The sequence below is a fragment of the Chaetura pelagica genome, unplaced genomic scaffold (assembly GCF_000747805.2).
Source record: "Chaetura pelagica isolate M959 unplaced genomic scaffold, ChaPel_1.0 scaffold184, whole genome shotgun sequence".
NCBI classification, from domain to species: domain Eukaryota; kingdom Metazoa; phylum Chordata; class Aves; order Apodiformes; family Apodidae; genus Chaetura; species Chaetura pelagica.
In genome coordinates this window covers 63,518-73,349 of record NW_009953184.1, presented here as the reverse complement: position 1 = coordinate 73,349, position 9,832 = coordinate 63,518, and the positions used below count along the sequence as shown (strand labels likewise).

At 39.4% G+C, this 9,832-nt stretch overlaps 1 protein-coding gene across 1 annotated transcript in view; it reads left to right on the top strand.

Annotated features, from left to right (window-relative positions):
* Nucleotides 1-342: 342 nt before the first annotated feature.
* Nucleotides 343-9,832, top strand: part of ADCYAP1R1 (adenylate cyclase activating polypeptide 1 (pituitary) receptor type I) — a gene marked incomplete at its 3' end in the record, with an annotated part of 71,993 nt that continues 62,503 nt past the window's right edge. The window contains exon 1 of the mRNA XM_009997334.1: nt 343-386. Coding sequence (XP_009995636.1) covers nt 384-386 — 3 coding nt within the window. The remainder of the gene's footprint in view (nt 387-9,832) is intronic.

Genomic DNA, 9,832 nt, shown 5'->3' with positions numbered 1-9,832 from the left:
TCAGTAGTTTCCATGATACAAGTCACTGATCATACAGACATGTCCTTTGGCTTTAAGTTAAGTATTCAAGACCACAGCAGCAATTCAGACAAGTATGGTTGCTCTCTAATATGTACAACTCACCGTTCAAGTGTTGAGGTCTCTGTTTGCTACCCATTTCTTTTTCATTCTCTTATATTTTTTTTCCATGTTTATATAATTCTCCTCTTCCATTGCAGAGATCTGAGCCTTGATGTGAGGACCTTACCAAAAGATCTGCAGACAGTGAGTGCTTCAGCCCTAATAATATTGTCAACAAGCAAAACTTCACTGCAGTTCCTAAAGCAGGAGAGAAGATGGCCGTCAACTGGAAGATCTGCTTCTTCACTCTCATATTGCTTCCCATGGTAAGGAAAGTTTTTATTTACACTGTACTGATATAAATCCATGTTCTCAAAGTCAACACTTGCTAAGAGTGAAGGAGCTGTTGCTGACCCTGATTCTGACTATTTCTATATGGTCCAATAGGGTATGTTAAGGCTTTTTCAAACTCCTTTGTGGATACAATAGAACTGTGGTCACTGCTCATCCTGTAGAAGGGCAAGTCAAATCCTTGAGGGAATCTGGTTACTGTTTGTACCTGAGATTAACAATAAAATAAAATCAAGTAATAGTTAAAAAAATCCCAAACCATAATGTGGCTCCTGTTTCTAATCCATCGGTTTAAGATTGTTTTTTCTTGGGCAGATGGGATAAAATTAGAGATTCCCATCAGCCCTGGGATATCTAAGCCTTGAGATATTTCAGCCAGTGCTTCTGGATGCCTCCAGTTTCAGAGGGTCAATTTTATGAAACCATACAAGTGGGTCTCTCAAACCCTTTCATTACTGTTTTGAAGAACCTCATCTCTTAATGAAGATTACGGGGATTTATTTGCTTTGAGCAACCTGCTCTAGTGGGAGGTGTTCTGGCCCATGCAGATACGGGGATTTATTTGCTTTGAGCAACCTGCTGTAGTGGGAGGTGTTCTGGCCCATGCAGGGGGTGTGAACTAGATTATCTTTAAGGTCCCTTCCAACCCAAACCATTCCATGATTCTGTGAGAAGCGATTACTTAGAAAGTAACATGCTATCCCATGAATCTCTCAGTCTAACATGTCTGGGGATTGTAAATCTATTCCCACCCATTGTTCTCCTCTGCATGGTGGCTGGATCTGGCCTCTCATACCACCCAGGAGACCACTGAATAAAGCATGTTTTTCACTGTATAATAAACCCTAAAATAAACTCATCTTGCATTTCATCTCAGTTCTTTGCTAGACCATGGATCATACCTTTGCTTTTCATCACCTCAGAAGAATTGCACAGGGAGATTCTGTGACAAGCAGCATAAGTGTTTCAATCCTCTATCTCATTCTCATTAACAGCCTTTTATAGCTTGCATGCAAATGCTTTGCAATTGCTTAATATACAGATATTCTCAGGCACTTTAATAGCTAGGTATTTAAAAACATTCTTGACCTATATTTTGGTTTTATGTTTAAATAAGAACTAGTTAATAGGGCAGAGATGTGACTAGACTAACTCTTAGGAGTTTCTTGCTCATGTATCAATTGTATGACCTGCCTGTTACAATGCACAGTGGTCAGCATACAGAGCTTGCCTTTATATTGGCACACAAAAATACACATTCTCTCCTCTTAGGTCATATTTAGAGACCACTTTAATGAACTGTATCTCTACAATGTAGCATTATTCAGCTACTTTCTGTAGAATAGGATTGGAACTGGTAGTATACTTCTCTCCATCTAAATAATATAGTCCCTTTGTATAATTGTTAGGTCTTTGAGTTTCTTTCTAGTGCATGACTCTTCTGGTTACTACCCAGCTTTCCAGGGAGAAAGTATTACTTATTAACAAAGGGGTATGTTTGATTTTTATACTGTAGCTCTTAAACAGATGCACTAGACTTACTGAAAGCTAATGAGGAGGGGAAAAAAAAAACCACATTAAACCTATTTTAGATGTGTATCTTAGGATGAGATTTCTGTCTTCTTGACTGTAAGAGGAGGTTAGCTCAAATTCAGATGCTAGTTTTTTTTGGATGTACATTAGATTGCATAAACACACCTTGTTGTTTCGGGTTTTTGACCAAGAAATGACAACTGTCATGTCTCAGTCTTTTAGGAGTCCAACCACTGGTGGGCCACATATCGTGTCACCTTTGTTGGGTTAGACTGGGTAGCACTAAGACCAGTTTCTGGTCTTACTCCCTGCTGGGCTGCAGAACAGTGACTTGGTGGCAGCTGGTTTTCACAGGCAATTGGGGTGTTGCCAGGGTAAGACCCTCTGTTGATGAACAGGGTCTCCAGCCAATGGAGTGTCCTCGCCCAGATAGATGAACGAATGAATGACCACAGGTCAGATTTGACTTGCTCCATAAAAATAGAGATACTGCCAGGAAGCCCTTGGTTAGGTTTTTCCTTGGAGGTCTGTGAGGAAGCCTATCCCTCAGGTCAGATGCCACCTGAGGAGACTTCTCAAGATAGAGTGACCACATCTTTGGCGAGTGACATTTCTTCTAGATAGAACTTTGAGTCAGTCTTGCTCCTACTGGGCAAGTGATTCCAGGTACCTGAGGGGGAAGCTTTCCCCTCACAGGTGAATCTGCACAGGTGGGATTATTCTTATAATTATTATGATTATTTACTAGTCTTTACTAAGACTAGTAAAAAAAAATGTTTAGGAATCCTTGCATAGTTGTGCTGTAGTGTATTAATCCTCAAGTAGCTGTGCTGTTGTAGTGTATTCCTGACTGACATCTGAAACTGTGATATTATTTCTTTAATTATCAGAGTGCTAAATAGTGTTGATTGGAATAAATATTCATTCCTAGTAAAGCCCTGTGTGTTTGTGGGTGCCTCCATTTCAAGCTCCCATCATACAGCTGAGCCTAGGGCAGCCTCAATGTTTCATCATCCATAAGTGTTGGTGAGACATGTCCTACTCTAGGTGAAACTGGAAAGCAGATTGGTAGAGCTGCTAAATTCCTGGGTATGCAAACATAATTTTCATACTGGAACAAAATTAATTAAATGTTCATATTAATTGGAAAGGCAAAAGACTTTTTCTAAGTGACCAGTGATCTTCAGTGTTTGAAGATTTGTGGTGATCCACTTGAGACAGCCAAAAAGTGTCTTCTTATTTAGAGGTGAACGATTTTTAATTAAGGGAAATAAATGTGACTGAACACATCTCTTGAGCTTTCAGATGGATAACCTTCCTGGCAAATGCAGAAGGACAGCAAGTTTCCAATTCCTGGCATTTCAGGACATAACTGTGATCACTGAGCCGGATAATTAGTGATCAGCTCCAGCTTCTGGAAATAACAGCTCTCTAATGAAAGACTATAAAGCAAACCAAAGCTAATAAGAACAACTATGCTTTTATATATACTGTTTCTGCAATGTTTCTGAGTTTGTTTAGGAGTGCAAACTTTTATTATAGTCTCTTGCAGGAACCCAGGTATTAAAGCAACAATTTTGCACACAAACTAGTGTCTGTGGACACACACTTCTTTGGTCAGTGGCTGAATGGGACTTGGAGCAACCTGGTCTAGTGGGAGGTGTCCCTGCCCATGCAGGCAGATGGAACTAGATGATCTTTAAGGTCTCTTCTAATCCAAACCATTCTGTTATTCTGCTATTGTCTTGTTCTGTTATTGTTCCATATTTTCTGTACAGAATTATTTCTTTATTACCTCTCTAAAGTTTCGTTTCACATATTGGAGCTCAGGAATAGTATAATAATATTTATGATGCTTCCCCTGCAGGGACACTCCTGTAATGATTGTGGCAACACATTTTCTCTCCATTGGGACATACACTTTCTCTTCAAACCACCTCTAACATGCTGTGCTGATGTTCTCAAATTGGTTCTTATTCTGTCATGTAGATTTTCAGATTGTCTGCCAAGGGAGTGGATTGTGACTTAAAAAAAAAAAATAAATTAAATTTGAATGTCATCTTAGACTCCAAAAACTTCCTGATAAATAAATGTTTACATTGCTTTCCTCTAAAGACATCTGGTAGTGTTCAAGACATCTCCAGTTGCTCTCAGGGACAGCTCCTCTTCCCAGCAGTTGGGATTGATCCCCATTTTGTAGCCCATGTCTCCATCCCTCACAGTCAGCTTCTGAATCTTTAAACCTCCTTGGATGTGCAGGCTTTTTGCTTCAACAACAGACAGACACCAAAGTTCATGTCTGCATTCATAAACAGGTTAAGGAAAGGAAAAAAAAAGAAAAAAAAAGAAAAAGAACACAAAGTGTATGAATGGAAATTCTTGGTCTAGACTCACACCAGACAACAAGAAAAGAATATACCAGGAATTATCCAGAAAGGAATGTGTGAAGGCAATTCTAATTGTCAGAGACTAACGTAGTTAGATGCTCCATGTGTTTAACAGCCTGTTCTGCATATGCAGAACATATCTCACAAAGGTATTCTACCTTCTTATTAACTGCTTGGGACTGAAGGCAGGATCTAGAGGCTTGATACCCTTTAGGCCTTTTAGAGAAATTATTGAGCTCTATTAATTTTTTTATTATTATATTATTATTTTTATTTTTTATTTTTTTCCCTGTTTTAAATGTATTCCCAGCTTTAAATGTCTATGTGGCTATTTTACTTGGTTTTAATCCGTTTTTTTTCTGTCACTCACTCTCATTCCTTTCTCTGTTTTGTCTGAACATCTCCTCTTTCCACTTGCACATTGGTTTTCTTCATCATGCTTATTTTTTGCTTCCAAATAGCCTTTCACTGCCATTTTGATTAATTTTCCATTCCATTCATTGATGATAGCAGTGGGCTTGTTTGTTTTTTTATTGGAACTATTAACAAAAGTCATCATAAAATTATTGAGGAGATAGGATCCTAAACCATCATTCCTTTGTCGAGTTCCAAATGTACTTGAGAAACAATGAAATCCATGACTCACAAAGTTGGCTTAGTGTATGAACTGAATTCTAAATGTAACTGCAATGCAGGTGTTCTAACTGTCTGTAATAATTCAATCAGATGTATTTCTTCAGCTAATACTTGCAATTTCTTGTGGTTGACAGTTTTAATATTGCTAAGCTTCAATGTTTCTAATGGTAAGGTGTTCTTTAGGGCTTCATTAGCTGGCAGACATATGTTCACTGATTTCCCTTAAAAAAAAAGAAGAGAGATGAAAAATAAAGATGTAGGTGATGTCTCTTACAAGATTGAAGTGTTGATCTCTGCATGAGAGTCAGATGGGCAGATATGGATTTGGATGCCCAGACAGAGAATGAAACCTCAGCCTGATTATGTTTAAGCAATTCATCAAGAGCTGAAGAGAGAAACTAGATCTGTTTGTTCAGACCCTGTTTACTGAAGGGGGTAATATTTTTCAGTCTTTTAAGGGAATGGTAGTCTACAGAGCAGAGACCTGTCTGTATCCTCCATTATTCATCTCTAGCTGTCAGTTCCAGTGCCAGGCTACACTCAAATAGGATCATCTGCAGTTCAGTCTCTGCCACTTTTTAAAGATGGGAGAAATTGCATTCAGACACACTATTCTACTAGTTTTTTCTCCAACCCTACTGCTAGAATTTCTGAGTATCCATTTTCTGCTGCAGCCCAAATGTGAGGTTCCTCAGGCACAAATGTAGATGGCTTTGTTGGTCCCTCCTCTCCAAACAACCTATTTTTTCTATGCAGACCTTAATGAGAAAACTTTTAATTTTTATTGTAATATCTCATAATCCTACTAGAGAAGTCAAGTTCTTCTTAGGTTTGCAACCATCTCTAACATCATACACAGTTACGTGGGACTTCCCTGTAACTCATGTAATGCAAATACAAATATGTACAAATATAGAGCTGCTGGGAATATTCTTCAGAGGAGAAAAAACTCATCTAGCCAAGATATTACTTCAGCTATAGATTTTCCTTTTTAATATAAGAAGATGGTGCTGCAGGCAGTCAGCTCAACATAACAACCTCTTAAAAGTCTAGGTCTTGTTTAAAACAAAAAATTCTCAGGTGTGTAAATACTGGGTGAGGTAGTTTCAAAGAGAAGGTTCAGAATTTCCAGTTAGGTGGTTCACAAAAAGCATCTGAGACAATCAATGTTGAAAAACAATGTCAATGTCCTTGATCCAAACCAGCTTCAAGCATCTTTTAGAGACACAAAAATTAGGATGCAAAGTTCCAGGTGGTCCTCAGCCTGTCAGCAAGGTGGGGTAGGTGCTTACAGAGAGTGATAGAGTGGTAGAAGTCTCAGGATGATACTTCCACCTGATATATCTCTAAGTCTCTGGGGTTTTCTGAGAAGGCCTGGCACACTGACAAGCTTCTCTAAGATGCCTGAAGCTAGTGGGAGACCTTGATGTTGTGTTGGTGCTCTGTCTAGTACATTGGAACTTGTAATCTCATGTTAGGCACATCAGCTGTCATGGTTATTGTAGAAGCAGAACAAGGATGCACTTGGTTAAAATGTTTTTCAACTAATTTGAGCAAAACTTGAATGACAATAATAAAAAAAAAAAGAGTCTAGAAATGTGCCTATTCTACCAACGTGTGGCTCACAATGCAATGAACAACCACAGGTACCTACATGCAACTTGTCTTATTTAAGCAGGCAAGATTACCTAGGTCTCAGAATTCAAGGCAGCAAGTGACAAAGCAGAAAATTCTTGCCCTACATTAATGTGTTCACTTTTTTTTTTTGCCCTCTGGTAAGAGTAATAATTTCTGTGACAGGCCAATAATGTGATGACAGCATTGATTCAAGGAAATTAATATGATTCTTCTCCCTGCTGGTTTTGTTTTTATGAGTTTGGAAGAGCATTGGGTGAGCATTCAAATAACAAATAGGGAAATAAAGCAATCTCCTAGAAAAAAGAGCCTCCTAGAAAAGGAGCCTGTAAAAAAAGAAAATCATAATCAGTGATTTTTCATGTGGCACAGTTATTAATATCCAGCACCTGGAGGAGGAATATTATTCAGGTTTCTAGCAAGTGTGCTACTGGCCTGATCTTTCTTGGGTTTGCTGAATCAGCAGCCTAAGATTTACTGTGGAGTCAGCTTGAAGAGGCAGTTGTGATGCAGAACCAAAGATACACTAAAATGAAGGGGGAAAGGAAAGCAAAAAAGCAGGAGGAGAGGAAAAGATTATGAAAAATAGCTCCACATTTGCATCACTGCACTGTCAGAGATTTGGTTTTTTATATGTCCTCCTGGCCCTCTCACCATGGCTTGTAATAAAGTTTCTTCCCAATCTGTGAAGGAAACTCTGCTGCCTTTAGGAAGTAGATGCAAGGCAGAACTTAGAGTGTTTAAAGCTACTTCCAGAGCTCCTTTTTGAAAGCAATAGAGACTTGACTATTTAATCAGAATCTATAAGGCCCATTATGTATAACCTTTGTACATATATATGTATATGTATATATGTACACTTATGTTCTCTTGAGGATTGCAAAGTGACAAAGCCACATGTTCCTGGCCTGCCCAGTAACACACTCATGCAATGTCTTTTTCTCTTGAACATTGCTCAGTAGGCTACTTTTGGGGTGTAAAATTCCTATTAATTATCTAAGAGCCTTAGATAGAAAAATAAAACACTTCAGTTTCTTTGTACTCTTTCCAAATCTTTTGGTCCCCACAGTCTCCCTTTGACTCAACATCTGTGGCCAAACTGTGTTATTCAGGGGTTATTTAGGCTAAATCCAGGCTGGTAATATAGTTGGTTGAAGAATTCTAAATCAGTTTGTCAATACTTTGAGCTACTGGTATTCACAGATTTCGGAAGGAAAAGTACCCAGATTTGTGTACTTTAATAGTCTAATTGCCACATTTGAGCATGTTACTTATTTTGGCATAAAACAGGTTTGGACCTTCCTTTTGTCTTTCTTCTTTGAAAAGGGCTTGCCAAACAACTTCTAATGCAAAATTAATGCTGGATAAATTCTCATGCAACTATAAGTTAAACTAGTCCATTTTAGTACCTCTTCCACCAATGCAGATGTGCAAAATCTCAACCTTTTTGGCCATCATGTGATGTCCATTCTCTGAACTAATGCAGAAACACCAGATGAACACACTGGATGTTGATTTCAAAGAAATGTTGAATCTTGCTGAAGAATTTCAATTTAAAAGCTTTGACATGGAAAGTATTGAAGTTACTTCAACTTTTCAATATTCAACAAGGAAAAGTGTAGAGTCCTGCACCTGGAGAGAAAAAAAACACCATGCACCAGTGTAGATTAGGGATCTGAGGTGCTAGAAAACAACCCCATGGAGAAGGATCTTGGAGTCCTGGTAGGCAACATGTTATCCATGAGACAGCAATGTGCCCTTGTGGCCAATAGTATCCTGGGATGCATTGAGAACAGTGTGACCAGCAGGTCAAGGGAGGTTCTCCTCCCCTTCTCCTCTGACCTACATCTGGACTGTGGTGTCCAGTTCTGGGGTCCCCAGTTCCAGAGGGACAGGGACATGCTGGAACGAGTGCAATGGAGGCTACAAGGATGATTAAGGAACTGGAACATCTGTTGTATGAGGAAAGGCTGAGACACCTGAGGCTCTTTAGTCTTAAGAAGACTGGGAGGGGAACTTATCAATGTCTATAAATATCTGAAGGATGGGGGTCAGGAATGGGCCAGTCTCTGTTCAGTGGTGCCTGTGATAGGACGAGGGGAAACGGTACCAAGTGACAACACAGGGTGTTCCACCTCAACATGAGAAGAAGCTTCTTTACTGTGAGGGTGATAGAGCCCTGGGACAGGCTGCTCAGAGAAGAGAGATTTAGGTTAGAGATCAGGAGGAAATGATTTAGTGTGAGGGTGGTGAGACACTAGAATAGATTACCCAGAGAACTCGTGGAAGCCCCATCCCTGGCAGTGTTGAAGGGCAGGTTGGATGGGGCTCTGAGCAGCCTGATTTAGTGGGAGGTGTCCCTGACCATGCAGGGAATTTGAAGCTAGATGATCCAACTCTAACCATTCTATGATGTGGTGATTTTCATACATGAAGTACCCAGCATTTTCAAGCCCAAATACATAATATTAGGCTCTCTCAGCCCACACACAAGGACCCTACTAAATGTGGCATGCATAAATACCCCAACAGAACACTTACATCTTTCTCCATGCTATATTTTTATTGGTCCTGCCACACATTTAACAAATTAAATTTGGGAAGAGATGCTGGAATGCATCAGAACCCATTTATTATTTTTAACGTAGAGTAGCAACTCTGTATGCTTGGGCTTTAAAGTATTTTTTAAATATTTTTTTCTTTTATTGTGACACTGAAAAAGTGTCTCTTGTTTAAACATGGAAAAGATTCTGAGTGCTAAATGTCTGTGCACTGCAGTCAGCTGCAAACAGCACAGCTTAAGCATCTGTTACCCTTGGAGAGAGCCCTTGTACTACTGAATTCTGCATCAAGAATGCCCTTGTACCTACCAAGTGAGGTGATTTGCTTAACACGTTAGATACTGAATTTTACTGGGGCTGAGAACAGCAGGAGATGTATCATGAGTGCAACAAGACACTGTCCATATGCAGTAAGATATCCCTTAAGTCAGCAAATTTCTGTAGAAAAGGCTGGAGCAGAATCTGGGTCGTGACAAGACTATGAAAGTGATACCTGTGGCTTATCTGTCAGGGTCTGAAATGCATCCAAGTCCTGCAGGCTTATTTGGAATGAAGTCAGCCTTTAAGGAGGAGACCTGGTTGTAGAAGACGACCATCTCTACCACTGCATGTTGACCCTCCTTAAACCAAATCATACCCTGCAGTGATATAAGAGAAAAACAGGGATTT